At 54.5% G+C, this 20225-nt stretch overlaps 1 protein-coding gene across 1 annotated transcript; it reads right to left on the reverse strand.

Annotated features, from left to right (window-relative positions):
• Positions 1 to 173: 173 nt before the first annotated feature.
• Positions 174 to 18070, reverse strand: SLC47A2 (solute carrier family 47 member 2). Its single transcript, XM_004776575.3, has 17 exons — positions 17880 to 18070; positions 17060 to 17161; positions 16735 to 16803; positions 15809 to 15957; positions 15198 to 15240; positions 12207 to 12251; positions 11896 to 11993; positions 11329 to 11426; positions 10150 to 10263; positions 9351 to 9418; positions 8334 to 8442; positions 7621 to 7696; positions 7125 to 7194; positions 3475 to 3607; positions 3300 to 3394; positions 2765 to 2867; positions 174 to 1712 (listed from the first exon to the last, which is right to left on the reverse strand). The coding sequence occupies exons 1-17, from the start codon at positions 18030 to 18032 to the stop codon at positions 1492 to 1494; spliced, it is 1746 nt and encodes a 581-aa protein (XP_004776632.2). The 5' UTR covers positions 18033 to 18070; the 3' UTR covers positions 174 to 1491.
• Between the last annotated feature and the right edge of the window lie 2155 nt (positions 18071 to 20225).

Genomic DNA, 20225 nt, shown 5'->3' on the forward strand with positions numbered 1-20225 from the left:
CTTTTTAAGGGAGGGAGGGCTGTGGGGGAGGGGCTGAGGGAGCTTAAGAAAGAGATTCTCCAGCAGACACCTTGCAGAGCACAGAGCCAACACGGGGCTGGATCTCACCACCCTGAGATCGTGACCCGGGCAGAAATCGAGAGCTGGACGCTCAACAGAATGCACCACCTAGGCACCCCTATGGCTTTTTATTTTTTTAAATACCTGTGTAGTAAATACGTTTTTTCCAGCTCTACCCTCGTATCCCCATTTGCTAATCTAAAACAAGCGTTTCCTAAACCTCCACCCAGAACACTAATCCCATGAGGTTTTACACAAAAGTTGATCCCGCCTCCCATTCTGTCGACCAGAATTTGGGAAGCAGCCATATTAGAGGGTCTTCGGCCTGTAGAACATCTGCAGTGCTGGCCTGGGTTGTTTCCCAAACTTACTTGGGCAGGGAACCCTTTGCTCTGAACACTTCATAACCTTAGAACACATTTAAGGAAACGGCGACATTACTTTTCTGTGTTCGGTTGGTTCCCAGTCACTTCCTTGGCTTGCCAGCAGCTCACTAAGGTATGTGTATCCCCCAGACAAGGAGGATCTCCACCTTCTGGGAAGTGGGAGGCCTGGAGTGTCACCGGGTCCAACAACACGAGTTCACAGTGACTCTTGCAAACTGGGATTATGGTCTCTGCTTCCTTTTTGGTTTTTCTATTGGCTCTGATCAATAAATTCATTTTATTTGTGAGTGCGTTTACAGCTCCTGATTGGAAGGGTCTGTGTGTGGCAGGGGAGGCCAGACCACCCTCCACTTCGGAGGCACACGGAGCCTGAAAACGTTCGGCAGTCCCAGGCCTCCAGGAGAAGCATCCTAGAATTGGGGTCGGCACTGTCTTCCACCCGAGGCCACATGGCCTGGCCATCTGGGTCCGGCTGCTCTCATCTGTACCCCGTCCCTGCCCTAAGAGCAAGTGCTTCTCAAGGTCTGTGATCAGCGCGATGCTGATAGAACAGAGGGTCAGCGGAAAGGCAAAGGAGGGTCTGTGGACAGCCACATGCCTTGTCTGGGTTTTCTGGCGCCCAGATCTGCCAGGGTGTGTGGGACAGAGATGCACGGGGTCCACTGGCCCCAGTCTCGGCATGCCACAAAGGCTTTGTGAACAGACCCGGGCACCAGAGTCTCCTAGAAAATAACGTACTTTTTAATTGGGTGACTGTGTTTCGTGATTGTGTTTTGATTGGAAATCTCCCAGTTGGAAGCCTTGTACATGACCGACTCCTAGCAGCAGCCCCAGCTCTCTCTCAGGTGGGTAGATGGCTTCATCAGGAGCAGACTGGAGAAAACTGTCACACGAGCCGCTGGCCGCGGCTGGTTTTTGGAGCTGTGGTCCAAGCTGCCCCAACCCCCACACCAGATTGGTTGCTTTTGCAGGCAGATGTGGGCGGCAGAGGGTGGGGGTGGGGGGCAGCCGCTCTTGGCTCCCTTTTTGGCTCCAAGCCGCATGGCTAGTGTCTGGTGGTCAGGAACCTGATGACCAGGCCCACCATCAGCATGGCTGACACTGCCCCCAGGGCAGCCCCACGGCGGACGAGCAGCTGTTTCATCGACAGGGGGCTGGCTGGGGCCGACGGGGCTCGGGCTACTTCCGCGGTCCCGAAGAGGTCCACATGGCCCTCGGGCCTCGAATACATCACCAGAGTGATGCCGGGGGAGTTCCCCATAGCCACTGCAGAGGCAACAGGAGCCAACTCAATGGGACTGGGAAGCTGGGGGGCTGGGGGAGAGCAGCGGCCTTAGAACCAGGAGGCCTGGCTGTGAGCATTACACTGGGTGTAATAAATCAGCCTCGGTGCCTGAACATAGAGGAATGGGCCACATCTACTCCAGAGCAGGATCAGAGGAGGAAATGATGTGGTTAAGTGGGAAAACCTCTCGCCATGTGAGTTTGCCACATAGGGAAAGCTACTGCTAAAATCACATTAAAGGGGTTCCTATCCAAGCCCGGCCTCATGATCACGTGCTGAGCGTGACGTTCACATGTCTTCAGAGCGCAAATGCCTGGTTGGACCTGACCGTGGTCTCTTCGCCACACTCTAAGCTGCCCGAGTTCGGTCCACTGGCCCCCTACTGTGCTGCTGAACGCAGAGCCCAGGATGCCAAGAGATCACGGAGATAAGTGAGGCCTCTGGGCTGTGTACACACACGCCCCACACTCCACGCCTGCCTGAGCTAGGAGGGCACCCGGGCCTCGAACCCAGGCCGCCTCTTCATCACAGAGACACTGGATATAAACCAGGGGTGCCCGCCTATCCGATGGGGCACAGAGAGATGGGCAGGGGAAGGTGCCCCCCGCTCCCTGTCCGCAAGGTGGTCCAGCCAGGCTAACCTACCAAGACGAACTGCTATGGGCCAGGATATGACCTTCAGGGAGAAGAACATGCTCTAGGGTCTGACTGGCCCCTGCAATGATGATCTCACCTGTTCCAGTAGCGGGAACACGGGGAAGAGGCCTAAGCTTTCAGCCCTTCTTCCTCATCTGAGAACGTGGCCATAGTCATGACCACACGGGGCTGTGGATGTGAAGTAGCTCACACAGGGCCCCTTAATCCATCGATAGTAGCGTCTCCTCAGTATTTAGGAGGGGACATCCGTACCAAGAGAGGGAACAGCGGGCTGGGCTTGCACAGTCCCCGCTTGGCCCGGGGTCCAGATGCAAGGCTGCCCAGAACGGTGTGCCCCCGGCAGGTGTGTGCCCCGCCAACCTGTTCCGCGCATTACCTGAAGAAGTGACGGCTTTCGCAGGCCCAGGTTGGGGGGCCGTGGTCGCCACGGTCACCGTGCTGTCAGGGCTCTGCGGCAGCAGCCCCGCATGTTTCTGAGCCTACGAAAGCAAGAGCTCGCCTGGGTCGGCCTCCTGATCACCACTGGCCTTGCCAGCGCCCTTCCTTAACACATGGTAATCTTGGGGTGCCTGGGTGGCTCCGTTGGTTACGCGTCTGCCTTCGGCTGGGGCCACACGCTCAGGGACTTGTCTGGGTTCAGCCTTGTTTGACTGAGCTCTTTGTTTTTGTTCGGGTTTCCAGCAGCTTGGGCTGGCTAAGGAAGGGTTTTGGTGTGTGCACTTCTCCTTGTGGTTGGAGAGCTCCCTGGCACCGTCTGGGGTCCCCCCACGCGACGGGAGCGGATGTGGAGGCCGAGGCGGCCTCTCCGTGCCCCCATCCCACCAGATCGCTGCTCCCCCATGTGCCCTGAGCACTTTGGGGGAGCAGTCAGTCTGCACACTTGGCCAGGCCAGGGCCCACTGCTCGCTCACCTCCTCTGCTGCAAGCTTCCAGTCCATCCGGGCGGTGTAGACAGCAAAGGCAACAGCGCCCAGGAGGCCACAAACCAGCATGCCCAGCCAGAGGCCTGCGGGAGACAAGAAGCCATGGGGACAGAGCGTCCGAGGGCCCCCCAGCCCTGTTCTTACTTTCCCTGGCAGCACATACCCATGATTCTCATTCTGACTACAAAGGTCAGCACGATGCCCACGGGCAGACCGATGACATAGTACATGATGGCATTCACAATGGCTCCGAAGGCCTGCTTGCCGGTCCCTCTCAGGACTCCACCGTATACGCACTGGGAGGGGAGGCAGAGAGGGGCGGGAGACTGATGGCAGGTCTCCTGCCATGGGCTCCCTTCTAAGCCACTCCCGTCGCAAGGCCTGCTTTCAGCCAGCCCCGGGACAGTGCTCTCGTTCCCTCCTGTGGGGAGACCGAGTCGGGGCCAGTCACCCCCACCCATCTTCATCTGCACACCGTGACCACCTCTCTAGAAAATCAAGGTAGGGCCGGTAACCAACCACCAGCCGGTCCAGGAAACAGGACCAATGTCATATAGAGTTGTGCTCATGGAGTTGTGCCAGGTGGCCTTCCCACTGCTGCTGTGGCAAATTCCAGTAAATCAGCAACGTGGAACAAGGCACAGGCACGGTTTCCCGGCTCTGGAGATTATGAGTCCGAAATGGGTCTTGCTGCGCTAAAGGCAGGGCAGGTTCCTACTGGAGGCCGGAGGAGAGAATCCGTGTCCCTGCCCTTTGCAGCTTTGAGAGGCTTCCTTGCATTCCTTGACTCTTGGTCCACAGACAGCGGTGACACCACCACATGTGTCTGGCTTACGTCTTCCTTCTGCCTCTGGGCCTCCCTCTCTCACTTATGAGAACCCTCGTGATTACGCTCTGGATAATCCGAGACCATCTGCCCCAGCTCTAGATCCTTCTTCACGAGATCCCGTCGGCAAAGTCCCTCCTGCCACCTGACCTTCACGGGCCTGGGGATTTGGATGTGGAGAGGTATCTTTGGGGTGGGGGGCCTGATTCTGGAAACCACACGGGGCGAGCAAATGTGTCCCCTGTTATAGAAACTCCTCTGGGGAAATACTAGCTCAGCTTTATCTTTCTAGGCTCCTCCTCCCAGCCTGACCTAGTGCACGAAGGACTACAGCCACGGTTCATGTTCCGTCTGATGTGTCTGAAGCACAGACACTTGGTTCTTTTTCTTTCCCGTAAGTATAAAGGATGTGCCGGTTTCTGTGGTTTGTTTGGTACACTTTGAGCAAAGAGGCAATGTGTGCAGGAGGCGAGACGGTACCTCTTGAACTTGGAAATGAGGCCTTTGGGTTACTCATGTTTTATCTATTGTGACATAGAGGGTATTTTGGGGTTAGAAAAAGACTCCTCCCAAATGATGAATGATGTGGTCTACACAAGTATTTCTCAGTGTTGGGCTCTAGGGGACATTTGGCAATGTCTGGAGATGGTGTGGGATGGTGGGGAGGGGTGTGTGACTGGAACCTACTGGGTTGAGACCAGGGATGCTGCTAAAGGAGGTTTACAACAAGGAATTATCCATCTGAAATGTTATAGTGCCAAGCCTGCGAAGCCCTTTAGAGCATTTTGAATTACATGGATAGTCTCCAGTGCCCAGCACATAAGGCGGGCCAGGGCCCGCTGCCACTACCTCCTGTCCCCTCCTCTCCAGCGCCAAGGAAGCTAAGCCTAAAATTGAAGGGAGAAAAAACAAACCCAGAAAACCAAACTGAGTTGCGAGATAGCTGCAGGTTGTAGAGGAGATGGAAGTCACAGAAGCCCCCCAGTAAATTCCCAAATAAAACAACAGGCCATGGGGAAAGGTCACACATGCGACATTCTCCGGGATGGGTCTGTGCCAGAGCACACGACAATTAAATTAGAGACACCGACAAAGAAAGAAATCTGGGAAGACCCCCAATACTGGAAGGTAACACACACTTCTGTGGTTATTTTTTTTCTTGGAAGTTAATACGTTTCTAAACCTGTGGGTCAAAGAGTAAAGAACAGGAGAAATTGTAAGATAGCTGGAATGCAAAGTAAAACAACATAGCCAATGAATTAGATGCCACTAATGCAGTGCTTAGAGATGTGTAACTTTAAATGCCTAGATCCAAAAAGAAGGAAGGCCTCATACTGAGAGCCTATAAAATTAACAAGTCAGGAAATTACAGATGCTGGTGAGGATGCGGAGAAAGGGGAACCCTCCTACACTGTTGGTGGGAATGCAAGCTGGTGCAGCCACTCTGGAAAACAGCATGGAGGTTCCTCAAAAAGTTGAAAATAGAGCTACCCTATGACCCAGCAAGGGCACTACTGGGTATTTACCCTAAAGATACAAATGTAGTGATCCGAAGGGGCATGTGCACCCAAATGTTTACAGCAGCAATGTCCACAGTAGCCAAACTATGGAAAGAACCTAGATGTCCATCAACAGATGAATGGATAAAGAAGATGTGGTATGTATGTGTGTGTGTGTGTGTGTATATATATATATATATATATATATACATATATAATGAAATACTATGCAGCCATCAAAAGAAATGAAATCTTGCCATTTGAGATGACGTGGATGGAACTAGATGGTATTATGCTTAGCAAAACAAGTCAATCAGAGAACGACAACTATCATATGATCTCCCTGATATGAGGAAGTTGAGATGCAACGTGGGGGGCTTGGGGGGTCGGAAAAGAATAAATGAAACAATTTGGGATCGGGAGGAGACAAACCATAAGTGACTCTTAATCTCACAAAACAAACTGAGGGTTGCTGGGGGAGGGGGTTTGGGAGAAGGGGGTGGGATTATGGACATTGGGGAGGGTATGTGCTTTGGTGAGTGCTGTGAAGTGTGTAAACCTGGTGATTCACAGACCTGTACCCCTGGTGATAAAAATATATGTTTATAAAAAATAAAAAATTAAAAAAAATCAATTAATGTGATTCTATCATATTGACAAGGGACAAAAGTCACTTGATTATCTCCATAGACACAGGAAGGGCATTCTAGAAAATCCCAACACCATTCATGAGAAAATGTTTTATCAGACTAGATCTTCCTCAGCCTGATGAAGGGCATTTATAAAAATCCTACAGATAACATTTCAAGCTGAAAGATTGAACCCTTTTGCCCTAACGTTTGGAGCAAGGCATAGAGAAGCTCTGTGTGTATCCCTCATACTGGAGTCAAGTTCCAGCCACGTGGAAAAAACTCTTGATTCCCAGAAGATCTGATTCTATACAAGTATCTTAAAGGAATCCACACACACAGACTACTCAAATGAGTAACAAAGCCACAGGCTAAAAGAACTCAAGATGTGAGGTAGAAGATACAGGGTTCCAAATTCTGCTTCTAAAAGGAGACATTAGTGTTTTCTTTTTTCAAATGTGATGCTCTTAAAAATTCATGTCATTCTGATCTGCACTAAATGGGACCCGTCTTGTAGCACTCAGAGATGCAGAAAACTCGGGTCCCTCAGTACTCTGGGATGACTCCCTCCCTCTCAGGTCCCTTTGCTCCAGAACAGGGTGGAGGAGTTAATGCTGGTGCAATCTTTCTCGCTAATCTCCATTGTGTTTTGACTTGATGGAAGACTGAAGGTTAGAGTCGTCATTGTTTTGAATAACAATAGAATTAATCCAAGCCAAGGTTTTGGGCATTTACTATATACAGTTAGCCCTTTACCTGTTTCAGTGAGTTAATCCTGGCATCCCATGGAGGCCTCAGGGAGCGCCCATGAACTTGGACTTGGACTGGGGGGTCGGCTTCCCACCAGGGCAGTACTTACACAGACAGCCTCAAACAGCTGAAAGACGATATAGACCGGCAGGACCTTGTTCACCAGTGCCATGACTTCTCTGCAGAAGACACAGGGGAGAACATTCGTGAGGAGATCTAGGGCATGACCATGTTCTTATCTCCCCTCTGTTCCACCACCTCCTGAAAAGGATCGGGAGAGAAGAAATGGCCCCAGATGAACCTGACATTCCTGGTGCTGAGTTTCTGCATGTGTGTCTGTGTTCTTAAACTCCAGAAGAGCGATCCCTCCCACTTTCCTACCGCCCTCCGGTCAGCATCGTGTCCAAGTAGGTGACAGACGCCGCCGTCTGGGGACAGAAGCAGAGCCAGCTGCTAACTAGCTTCCTCCCAGTGAGAGCAAAGTCTGGTCTAGTCCCGCTTCCTCTGGACCCAGTGCCAAGCCAGTCGGCCCGTGCGACCCTGAGGGCCAGCCGCCAGCCACTCTGGCATTTCCCAGAAGTGAGTGAAGAGAACTGATTACCTACTCATCATTTGTAAAAATATGCCCCAGTTTGTTTTTCAGGAGGCTCAGCAGTACGGCCACAACCAGCGAGGTCCCAACTGGAAGAGACAAAAGGAAGTACATTTGTCCCCGAGCACCCCACCCTACCCCCACCCCAAGCACCCCACCCCACCCCAACCCCAATCGCCGGAGGAGCCCAGCTGAGGACCCCTCAAGGCAGGACAAGGGAGGGACTGTCCTTCCTCTTCTGGTTCTCCAAGTGGGCTTTCTGGACCAGCGGCTTCCGCATCCCCTGGTAACTTGTTCACAATGTGGGTTCTTGGGCCCCCCTTCCTGGGTCAGAAACTGTGGGGGAAAGCCCAGTGGTGTGTGGACTGACACAGTTGTCAGGCCGATTCTAATGCAGCCGAAAATCTGAGAACCGCCACTCTCCACAAAAGCCAGAAGGAGGACAGATTGGCTCAGCCCGGGGCGGGGGTGGGGGGGTGGGCAGGCCCCCAAGCTCCTGGGGGTGCTGGGAGAGCAAATTTGCAAAAGGGCCCAGGACAGCTGGAGGGAGAAGCCTGGGGAGGAAGGGACTTCACATGGTCACACACTAAGGTAAGGGCTGGAAAGGTTGTGTCAACTCAGCCCCGGAGGGGTTCTCTGGGGGCCCAGTGGGGCTGGTTTCTCCCTTGCTCCAGGGCTCCAACTTTCCAAGACCCTTCCCCGCTACCACCAGAGGACTCTACCCACCTGTGCAAAGCATGCCGGAGATGGCTGACCGCTTAGCTTGGGCAGTGTCCGCGGCTCCCAGGGCCATCCCCACCCGGACACAGACCGCGTTGCTGAGCCCCAGGGGAATCTGGGATCACAGGTAACAAGGGGCGGTCAGTGGAGCCAACCTGAATGGGGTGGGTGGGTCCTGAGCCAGGGAGAGGCCAGGGCTGGGGTGGAGCGCCCCTCCCACCCTCCAATCCAGGCCAAGAGGGAGAAGAGAAAGAAGACAGGACGGGTCCCTGGGAGGCGGCATGAGTAGAGAGGGCTGTCTGGCTGCGGTGGGGGAGAGGGACTGGGGATGCCCTGAGCCAGCCAGCCGTCCCCACCCTCTCCAGAAGATGTCACAAGGCGACTCGTGAGTAAACACATTTTTCAGAGGCAGCTGTGGTCTTAGGTATGCCAGAAAAACCAAGTTTTGTGGAAACCATTTGTAAAATAAAGCCCCTTATACATGAGTGCTGTAAGTGTAGAGACTTTTGTGAGTCATTTCCTTAAGCCCAGGGTCACAGACTGCCTGTCCCCAGGAGGCTGGCAGATACACACCTGAGTGACAAGGGACAACTCACGTCACTGTGGGAGAGCTATGGGGACTGTGGTGGGGAACAGGGAGGTCCCCTGCCCCTGCCACCAGCACAACGAGGGAATGCCATCACCCAGCTCTCGCTGACTGGGGAATGCCGGGAGTGTGGGCCCACCGCTAAATGGAATGTTCCATTTTTCAAGAGAATGCAAAATTTTTACCATGTGAAATTTCCCCCATTGTTAAATGGTGATGATTAAAAAAAATTCTAACACCACACTTTTAGTTCAGTATTACCACCTGTGGAGCAGCTGGCCCAGCAGGTTCCAGACCTGAATGGGCACAGAGGGTCCAGGAGGGTCCCTCAGGACAGAGATGGCCCTTAGGGTGACGGCCCGCCCCTCTTTTGTGACACCCCAGGCCATCAAGGGGGCCAGGCCAGCATGGAGGGTGTGGCCCCAGAAGAGACTCACCATGTAGACTACGGTGGCCAACTCGTAGAGTATGGCTTGGCCAGAGAGGTCCAGCACGCTGATCAGGCCTGCAGGGGGGAGTGGGGGGGAACAGGGGTGGGGGGCACACAGTCAGCACCCAGTCCTGGGGACCTCTAAGAGATCAGGATTTGGACGCTGACGGCCAAATGATTTCCAAGGGCTGATTTGCAATGGAAGATGTTCCTTCCTGGCCTTCAACCTTCCAGGAAAATCCCAGTGGAATTTTCTGGAGGCTGTTGCCTGTATGGTTTGACTTTCCAGTCCTTGTTGTACCTCAGCATGGCGAGTAAGAGAAAGAGACCTGGGCCAAGGTCAGGAGAGCCGAGCTTGGGTCCCAGCCCTGCCACTGTGCAGCTCTGTGCGACTCTGGACAGTTTCTTGTTCTTGGAACTCAGTTTACCTGTCTGAATGGGGGGCAAGGACTAGCCCAGAAGGTTTCCCTGGGCCATTCTTGCACGGGCCTGATTCTCAGGGTGTATGGACGCCGCCCTGGGTGTTTTGATGAGAACACACACGTCACACCCCAGCTGGTTCAGTCCCTTGCTTCCTCAGAGACTCAACCACCTAGCCCCAGGCACCTGCTGGGTTCTAGGCCTTTTGCTGGGTGGTGCTGGGGTCCTGACATGAAAGGCTAAGGCCTGCCTTGAGGGAGCTCACGACCTCATAGGGGGATGAGAGAGCCACAGGCCCAGCCTGGGCCAGGCTGCTGAACTGCCCGCTTGCGGAGGAGGTTTCGGAGATGCGCACACGGTTCTCTGAGCCATGCTCGTCCACTTACCCATGAGGAAGCTCCCGATCTCGTAGGCCCACCACTCGATGCACACCATGAGCATGCTGGGAATCGCCAGAGAGAAGAAGGGGCCCCAGTCCTGCAGACACTGGCTGGACCAGCCTAGGAACAGAAGCCCCCATTAGGGGGCGGGCCGGGAGCCAAGGCGCATGCCCGCTCACTGCAGCACCCCCCCCCCCCCCCCCGCCACTGCAGGCCTCCGGCTCTCTGGCTTCACCCACTCCTGGCTTAGCTCAGCAGGTGTAGGCACTTCGCATTCTGCATGGGGTGTGCCAGCCGGTCACCCTGTGGTGCGGGAGGACGATGCAGGGCGGGGCACCTGCTCACACAAGGGGCACCACGGGGAGGCTTGGGATGGGAGCCTCGGTCACGGTGACAGTCCCCACTCTGCCTGCTACACCACGGCGGGATCTTGGGCAACTACCCTGCCCTTTCGGGGCTCCATTTCCTCATCTGAAAATCTGAGTTGTCTTTGCCCTGCCTCTCTGGAAGGGTTTTTGGGAGGATGGCATGAGGTCAAGGTTGCTGAAAGGATTCTCAGGGCAGATAGGGCTGTGTAGACATGGACAGTGAGGTGGGGAGGGGGGTGCATCCCAGACTCCCTGCCCGGTGACTGAGGCCCCAGCCACAGAGCTAATTTTGAAATGCCTGGAAGAGGACCCTATGGTCTGCAGAGTTAGGTTTCAGGAGGCAGGAAAGCTCAGAGAGCCACAGGTTCGAGTCCGGCCCCACCATGTGTTGTCTCTGGCATTTTGGGCAAATCATTTAAACTCACTCTGTTTCCTCTGTGTAAATAAAATGGGGATAATAAGGTGTCATGAAGTTTAACTGGGGTCAGAAATGTCGGGTGCTGGGCCTGCTGCTGACACCTAGGATTTCCCCTGTGTCCTCACCCTGACATCAGGGAGCAGGCCAGAAAGCACCCTGGGGCTGTCCCAAGCAGGGCTCTGTACCATGTCACATTTGATGGGGCGGGGTCCTGAGGGGTAGAGCAAAAGGGAAGGAGACCCTGAGGGGAAATGGAGGCAAGCCCGAAGATAGGGTCCCTCCAACGGGGCTCTAACCGGGTCTTCTGTCCCCCTGCCAAATGCACACCCTGGACCCATGCCAGGGTCCTGCCTGCTGCTTGTCTGCTCAGCCCCCCAAAGGCAGGGCAGCCCCCTGCACCTGCCCATGTCTCCAGGTGCAGCTTCTTCAGCACAATGTAGAGAAAGAGGAAGATGGTCTGCACGAAGAAGGAGAGAGTGCTGGCGAAAGCAGAGCCCCTGGGAAAGGAGAGAGAGCAGGGCTAGGGCTAATGTCCGACTCTGGTCCTAGGGGTTGGGGCTCCCCTGCTGAAGACAGCATGGAGGGGAAGGGGGCCCAGGCATGGCTCAGCTAGCACCCCCATCCTGGGATCGGCCACAGGACCCTCTAGTGCCGTAGGCACCATGATGACAGAGTCCCTGGAGTCACCGAGGCAAGTCCCCACTCTTGGCCTTTCCTGGTGGGCTGGGGCATGGATGAAGAGGGCTCCTCTCCCCCTCTCCTTGGTGGAGAGTCCCCCAGAATCTGAGGGACCAGTAGGACCCCCAATTCCTCACTTGGGGACACCCCACTTCTGGATGACTGAGGCAGCCCCTATGGTTCTGGTGAGGTGAGGATGGTGACCGATCCGCCCCACTCAGGGGTGGGGTGCCTGGGGAACAGTGGTCCCTGATGGGGCCCCTGAAGCCCCCCAGTACCGGAGCTCACCTGACCCCCAGTCTCAGCATGGAAACCAGGATGTAGTTGGCCAAGCCATTGATGCAGTTGCCCACAATGCCACTGAAGACTTGGGGCCAGACGATTCCCTGAAATAAATGAAGGGGGTGGGGGGCAGGGGCGAGGGGTGTGGCCCAGCCCAGGCTTATCCCCGGGGTTGGAAAGAGGCCGGGACCATGCAGCTCCTTGCTAGGCCTTGATCAGTCTCAGAGATCGTGTAGAAAAGCCCCAGGCACCCCTTCCCACTGGAATGGGGCAGTGTGCTGGGACCAGGGGTCGCCCCTCTAGCTAGAGAACTGTACCTGATTTTGCAAATATTTTGCCAGCAGGACATAAAGGAAAAATGCCTGTGTAAAATAAAAACAAAACAAAACAAAAAACCAGACACACAGATAAACAATGACTATATCAAAGCACGAGATGACCATCAATAGGAATTTCTTTGATACCTGAGTATGGTGCTCTTACTTCACCAAAGTGTGCCTGGGGCCCCCTGGGGTGGGCTGAATCCCGCTGAGCCATCTTGGGTGCTCTGGCCCTGCTTAGGAGGATAGAGGCCCCCTCGGGGCTCCTGCTTGGTTGTAGGGAGGGACAGATAGGGAGGGAGGGTTGGCTCCAACAGAGAGCACAGCTCCGCAGGCTTGTTTAAGAGGCTGAGCACCTGGCAGAGAGCTCCTGGCTGCTGACCCTGACTATCCATCAGCTCAGGTAGGCCACCCAGGTAGGCACCCAGCAGAGCCCTGATACACAGACTGTGACCACCCTTGAGCCTGGCTCCGGCTGCTGAAAACAATAATCTGGGGGGAGTGGTCTTGGGCTGGTAGGGAGTGAGAGGGGGGCTGAGCAGGGTGGCCGTCAGTAGTTCCGGTTGAGTAGGCTCAAGTCCCCACAGGGTGGCAGGAGGACAGAGAGAGCATGTGTGCTGGGGGCTCTGTCCCTGCCCCTCTTCTGTCCTCTGTCAAAGCCTGGCCCTGGGCCTGTGCCCTCCTGCCCTACCCCTTCCCTTAGGCCTCTGGTTCACTTCAGTATAGCCCAGTGCTTAAGAGCAAGGAGCCGGAGCTGGATTGCCTGCGTTCAAGTGCTGGCTCTGCTTTCTCATGAGCTGTGTGATCTTAAGCAAGTTGCTTAACCTCTCTGGGCCTCAGTTTCTTCATCTACGATGGGCATAATCATCTCTGTGAATACTGCATATTCATCTCTACATATATATGTGAAGTTAATAATAACGTCAGATGCTCACAAAACAGTATATGGCACGTTTAAGCATGCCAAGTGTTAGGTAAGCATTATGTAAATGATACTTGGCACTTTTATTATTGCTTTACTGGTCAATTTTACAGTAACATTTTATGGGAGGGACTTGCTTTATTCGATAAAGGAGTTGCTACAGTGATAACGTTATAGGTTGTTTTCCCCTAGCCCAGCCCTGCTGGCCCTGTCTGGCAAGATGCCAAAGAAGTGCTGTGGTTCCAAGGACGCCATCCCTGACCCACCATCTCCTGCCAGTCATGTGTCTCACTAAGCCTCAACAAATCAAAGAGGGTAGCAGTGGATTCCTGAGCAGACATACCGACCACTGGGGCCGGCCAGAAATCTCAGAAACTGACTTGACTAGATGCCCTGCTTAGCTGGTATTTAATAAATTAATAGAGAAAGGAGAGAATAAGCAATCATGAGTTCTAGTTAAAGTTTATTAGCTAGAGTAGAGCCTTAAGGATAAGAATAAAAATCAAAGAAAGGCTCAAAGACCACACAGAGGCAAATGTTTATATAATCTTGCAATGACAGGGGAATAAGTGTTTTTAAACTCATCAAAGACCCCATAAAAAAGAAGGTTATGGATCTGTTATGTATACATTAGAAATTCTTTAGTCCAAAAATACTAAAAAATTAAAAGGCGAGTGACAAGCTTAAAAAATGAAAAAAGTGTGTGCCATATAGGACAAAGGGTTATTAGTTAACAAGAGTTATAATAAGTAGAAAAAGTTTGACTCAGGGGCTCCTGGGTAGCTCGGTCCATTAAGCATTGCACTCCTGTTTCTGCTCAGATCATGATCTCAGGGTCGTGAGATCAAAGCCTGTGTCGGGCTCTGTGCTCTGCAGGGGTGGGGGATGGTCTGCTTGAGATTCCCTCTCTCCCTCTGCCCCTTCCTCCCTCCCTTTCCCTCTCTAAAATAAATAAATAAATAAATCTTAAAAAATAAAAAGATGAATCCACTAAAATAAGCAAAGGGAGCGGACCGTTCACAGAAGAACAAAATGATCAATAAAGACATAAAAAAAAAGGTTCATTAGCAATTAAACGCCTGTGACAACTATTTCGGATCAGAAAAAAAAATGTTAGTAACAATACTCTGCACTCGTGAAGTGTTGCTAGTCGGGGAGAATGGGTACTGACTAGCCATTGCCAAAGCAACTCCAGTTTCCATAAAGCACCTGAAGGAAATCGTTACAGGTGTTCAGGAAGATTTTTCTTTTCTTTCTTTTTTTTTTTTTTTTTTAAGGTTTTATTTATTTATTTGACAGACGGAGATCACAAGTAGGCAGAGAGGCAGACAGAGAGAGAGAGGGAGAAGCAGGCTTCCTGCTGAGCAGAGAGCCCGATGCCAGGGCTCGATCCCAGGACTCTGGGATCATGACCTGAGCCGAAGGCAGAGGCTTAACCCACTGAGTCACCCAGGCACCCCCCGGAAGATTTTTCTGTAAGAGTGTTTATCACACTCTTCTTTTTGATAGTGAGTACTGGAAACAACCAAAATGCCTACCAGAAAGGGACTGGTCAACACATTGTGGCACTGGAGGGGGCTTCATGGCCTTCGAAATGGATGCGGAAGGCTATTTATAATCATATCCAGAGATTAACAATGTATTGGAAAGGGGAAAAGCAGGTTACAATACAAGATACACACACGGACCCTCTTTCCAACCAGGCATGTGTCCAGCGAACAGAAATAACCCCGGAAAGAGAGATTACCCTATATTCTCTCTGGGAGGCAGGACCAGAGGTGATTTAAAATGTTTCATTTCCACGCCTCCCACGATTTCTCCAATGAAAGGTCTTCTAATCAGAAAACATGCTACTTCTTAAATGAGCAATCTTAAATGGACTGGCAGGAGACCCAGATTCCCCTCTTGCCTTCTGCTGCCCTCAGTGGCCGCGGGCTCACGGGCCTTCCCAGCATACAGCATGGAAAAGCATGGATGAGCAGGGAAAAGCATGATCGAGCAAATGGCCAGAATCTAAGGGAGTGGAAGTCCACCCTCCTCCAGGCTCGCCAGCCAGAGGCACTTACCGGAAGTGCTGGAATGAAGATCAGCACGTACTCCTGGGTTAGTCTGCAAGAGAGCCAGGAGGTCCAGAGCTGTCCAGGCTGTACCCTCCGCAACAGGGGCGGGGACTGGGAGGCTGCCTGAGAAGCACTCTGGGCACCCCAGGTTTGAGGAGAACCTTTGCCTCTACTTCACAGGGTGCCACTACTATGTTCTAGGAAGGTTCCAGGAGTGGGTGGGAGGGCCCAAGGTCCTAAAGCTTGGGGAACTTCAATTGGAAGTCACATGCGGTGTATAAGAGGGGGTGGGGAGAAGCAGAGAGCTCATCCATCTAGAAGCAAATAAAATGCACGTCCTACAAAACAAACAAGGTATTCCCAGGTGGGGGCACAAATGCAAATCCCTTCTCTTTTCTCCTTTCCTCCCAAATTAAAACTGGCCTCGTGTCTGCTCCCTGCTGGCCGCAGCTGGAACAGCATGCCAGGAAGGGAGAGATGGGAACTTGGGGATCCTGGAACCTCCCCCTACAAGGGGCACCTGTGACTGCTGGAGACCCAGAGAAGCACAGGGTGGGGGTGGGGGTGTGCTAGGGAGTGGTCCTTTTTAGGGAGTCCTGGCAGATGCCAAGCCGTACCTGGACACGGCCGGGTCCTGCCGGAAGAGCAGCAGGATCTGCTGGGTGTTGAGGAAGAGGGCCCAGCAGGGGAAGCAGCAGAGAAGGAGAACCAGGGTCCCCCTTTGCAGAATGACCCCCACATGCTTCTTGTTGGGGCTGCCGAAGCTCTGCAAAACAGCTCAGTCCTGGGTCAGGCTGCCCACACCTTCTGTACCTGCCCTCTGGCCTCCACCCCGTTCCCTCCATGGCTCTTAGGCTCTTTCTGATGGGGCAGCCCAGCTAGGGCGTCAACCTCCTAGTGGCGCTAGTGCTGTGGGGATGGACCTGGGACATCGTTGGCAGCCAGCCAGGCCTGGGGAGCGGGCCTCTGGCACCCCCTGATTACAGCCTGGAGAGGGCCCCTCTGGGCTCAGCCTGCTCGCAGAATTACAACAGCGGTATTTACCGAGCACTAGCTCCATGCCAGGCCCTGTGGCCAGCCTCTGTCTGCCCTTGTCCCCAGGTCTTCAAAAGCCCCTACCAAGGAGGGCCTCATTCTCCCAACTACAGCTGGAGCAAGGGAAGCTCCGAGAACATCTGTCAAGTCTCCATGCTGCTAAGTGGCAGCCAGGACCAAGCCCAGGTTGCCAGGTCCACTGTGAGTCCAGACCCCCCTCCCCAGGACAGCTGAGCCCCCCCGGGCTGTGGGCCCCCAAGGGCGGGAGGGTTCCCACAGGTGCACCCTGGTATTTGACACCTGAGGTCAGGGAACGGCCTCCACCCCGTTCCCTCCATGGCTCTTAGGCTCTTTCTGATGGGTGGAGTCCCTGATAGCATTGGGGTCCTTGCAGGCAGGCCGGGAGCAGCTGCTGTCCCGGGGCCTGTTTGATGGACTCCCAGAGCCAGGCATCACTGAAGGGCCTTCAGTGGGCGCCCTCCTGCCCGGCTCCCGGAGGCCCACCTACCTGGGACATCAAGGTGTCACATGCTGAGGACAAGCCCAATCCTATGGAAACTCCACAGACATTGACAAACTGGAACCATGCATGGGAGAGAACACAGGGCTGGTCAGGGGCTGGGGGCCGAAGGAGGGGAACCCAGGGGCTACCCGGTGTCTGGGGGCTGAGCCAGAGATCCCCTTCCTGCCCAGGCCCTGCCTGCACCTGCTGTGTGACACAGGCCCAGCCCCCCTCCTCCCCAGGCCCAGCTGTGAATGCAGCCATCAGCCCTCCTGCTATGTCTCGGGTGGGGGGAGGATAGGGCATCCCCACATGGCCTGGCTATACTCACGGCCACCGAGAGGGTCACTGACGCCAGCTCCAGCTTGCCCAGGTGCCCACAAAACACTGAACTCACAACATGGATCATGAAGGTCAGCACCTGGAACAAAAACTGGGGGACAACGGCCGGGGTCAAGGGCCCTGCACTGCCCAGCCCCACACTGAAGGGGGCTCGTACCGGAGACCCACCGAAAAACACGGTTGCCGGCCCGGAGTGCAGAGAGCTGAACCCAAACATCTCATAATCCCATGGTGTTGTTCATAATCATTGGTCAGTCCTCATACTGGGCTGAGTAATGGCTGTGTCCAGGTGGTGGGATTAGAGAGAAGTGTCCTTATAACTTTCCATTTCGTCTGGAACTTTCGTAGGGAGAGTGTACTGATTAGTCTTTATGGTGAGAAGAAAAAAAAGTATCTAAAACAATTTTCCCATTGGAAATAGAATGGGTAGGTGACCCCTGCTTCCCCCTGCAAACGGCAAGGCGGGGCCTGCAGACTCTTGCATGAATGGGTCTCACTGGTCATCCCAGGGATTTGACCCGGCCTTCCCATTTGTTTCTGGAGGAGGACATGCCTGCCCCTTCGGAGTCGGGGCTGCTGGCTGCTGAGCGAGGTCAGGCCCCACGACCACCCCAGGCACTGTCTGAGGACAGCTGTCCTGCTGTCTGTCACCTGCTCTGGGTGGTGGCCCCTGCTACAGCCTGCACGTGGTCAGCGTGGGCAGTTTCTGGGGAGGGGTGTGAGCAGCTTCTGGCACAGCCCGCATCACATCTGGACAGCAGCCGCCCCCTAGCCTTACCACCTACCCGCCCCCAACTTCACCCTCTTACCAGGGGTCCGGAAAGGACGAAGAGCGTCCACACCTCAGCCCCAAAGCCAATGGGGACCAGCCTGCGGAGGGCAGGGCAACAGCCCCCTCGGTCTTGGGGGGCTGTGTCTTGAACTCTGTCCATTCCGAGACCAGGCTGCTGTCCGTCCTGCATGCCTGGGCACTCTCCTCAGCCAGCCTTGTCCAGCCAAGCCCATGTTACCTTGTGGCCTGGCTAATGAGTAAGGGACAGGAGGAGGGGCCCCTGCAGCAACCTATGGAACGGGTCCTGTCTCCTGGCACTGTGGTCCGGTTGCCCAGCCCACTGGCTCTGTCACCAGGGGAGGACGACATGGAGCCCTGGGCACCTGGGATCACCCAGGCTGATGCTTGTGGGAGGCTTGGGTCTGCTGTCCCAGGGTGGTCAGCTGCAAAGCCCCAGGAGGAGATTTGGGGCATTATGGGGGTGTGCTGGTTCTGGGGGTGAGCGTGGGATGGCCTGGCTAAGGCACTGGGCATCTTATACTCTGGCATGACTGTGCCCTCAATGACTCCCGCTTCATAGATGGAGCAATGAAGACCGCCCACCCATACCCACACTTGCAGGGAGGGAGCCGCCAGCAGGACCCCAGGACACAGCCCCTGTGGACGCCAGACAGAGAGAGGAGGAGAGGGAAGAGAGAAGGGTCAGGATGCAATCGAACAAGGTTTTGGAGCACACGCTGCTCCCCCCCTCCCCACGCACACGCAGATCCTTGCTTCACTCAGACTCCCAAATGCTTGGCCATTCTGTGCACCCCAGTGACCTGGGCAATAGCTCTTCCTGCCCCCATTCTGTCGAGCGCCTAGTGCGAATTTCTACAACCCCCACATGACACAGCAAAACTAGCTGCCACTGACAAAGAAGAGCAAGGAGACATTTTATTAATGTTGCAGTGTGACCGAAACAAGGCAGGGCCATGGGCTGTGTGGCTTGGGGCTACAATATGATGTGGCTCCTGTGATGCCTTCTCCAGATCTTCTCTCCTTTCTGGGCTGGTTTGGCTTTGACTCTCGAAAGGGTGACCAAACCTTTTCCTTCATTCCTGGGCACCTGGGCCTCAGGGGTGGGGGTGGGGAGGTCTTTGTTAGGTGACATCTGCTGTCCGCAGACCGGGGTATCCTGCCAGTCTAGGCCCTCTCCCATACTCCTGCGTCTGTGAAGTGACTTGGTCCTCAAAACCATTCCCACAACCATTCCCACGAACGTTTCCCAGGATTCTTACATAAGCCAATAATGCCTACATTTCCCTCTGGATAAAGCTCTTCTTTCCCACACTGCTTTCAGGCCCCAGTGTGTCTGGGGTCCAGGCCTAGGGTGTTAGGAACAGGGACTAGGACCCAGGGGCCATGTGGGTGCTGCCTCAGGCACAGGGGCGCAGTGGGAACTGCCTTCTCCAGGTGGGGCGTTTCAGGATCTGGAATCTTCCAAATGCTCCTGGATGACCGAGGTTGACAAGATTTCCAGAGCGCGGTCTGGCAGGCTGCAGACCCAGCCTCCGCGCCTGGTGTTCTAGGACTCTAGCCGAGGCAACCAAAGTGGAGTCGAGCAGCATCTCAGAGGCCCTGGCACCCTCCTCCAGGGAAGTAAAAGCTCGGGGGTGGGGGTGTCAGCCCCCCTCTCCAAGCTGCCCAGCGATAATATGAGCAGAGAGCAGCGGTGGCGGAGGTGGGGGGGTTCCTGTCCCCACATCCCCTTTGGCCTCCGACAACACACACCACGCAGTTCAGCCCCGGGGGAGCACGACTATGAAGCCCCATGACTTGGGGAGCCTCTCACTTCTTGGAAGTGACCTTCCCCTTCGGACCCCATGACCCGCAATTTCCTGCCTCATGCCTAGTTCGGTGCCAATCACAGTTCTTTGGTGGAAACAGTAGAAACTCCCTTGAGACTCATGCCAGAAGAGCAAGAAAGGGGGGAGGAGGAGGGAGGGCAGGAGCGGGGGTGGGGGGGCTGAAGGGAGCCGGATGGGGAATCATCAGCAAGTAATGATTATCAGCAAGTAATCATTGGCGGAAGAAAGCTGAGCAACCAGCCTGGAAAGCAAAGAGAATCCGGGCAACTTTGGACTCCAGGTTCCCAAGATGACTCAGCAGCAAACACCTTCCATCCCAGAAGCCAATGCTTGGAAGATGGAGCAGGAGCCAGCCGGTGCTGGTGCCGGGAAGGGAAGAGGAACAGGTGGGGAGTAGGGGTGCTGTGGCCACCTGGAGTGGGGCAGTGGGCTCCCCCAAAAGATGGGATGCCCTGCAGGTGGAAAGAAATCCTTCATAGTGGATCCATCCCCCTCCCCACCCCCACAAAACTTATTGTCTTAAATCAGCCACC

Source organism: Mustela putorius, unplaced genomic scaffold (assembly GCF_011764305.1).
Source record: "Mustela putorius furo isolate JIRA1106 unplaced genomic scaffold, ASM1176430v1.1 tig00000731_pilon_pilon_pilon, whole genome shotgun sequence".
Taxonomy (NCBI): domain Eukaryota; kingdom Metazoa; phylum Chordata; class Mammalia; order Carnivora; family Mustelidae; genus Mustela; species Mustela putorius.

What these genes read in the sequence shown, in the direction of transcription:
- SLC47A2 (XM_004776575.3), bottom strand. Translation starts at nt 18,032, where the DNA reads ATGCAGGACGGACAGCAGCCTGGTCTCGGAATGGACAGAGTTCAAGAC. An exon ending in TCGTCCTTTCCGGACCCCTG is followed by an intron (nt 17,162 to 17,879) that starts GTAAGAGGGTGA and finishes GTTGTCCCCCAG; the next exon opens with TTTTTGTTCCAGGTGCTGAC. An exon ending in GCACCTGGAGACATGGGCAG is followed by an intron (nt 10,264 to 11,328) that starts GTGCAGGGGGCT and finishes TTCTGTTCCTAG; the next exon opens with GCTGGTCCAGCCAGTGTCTG.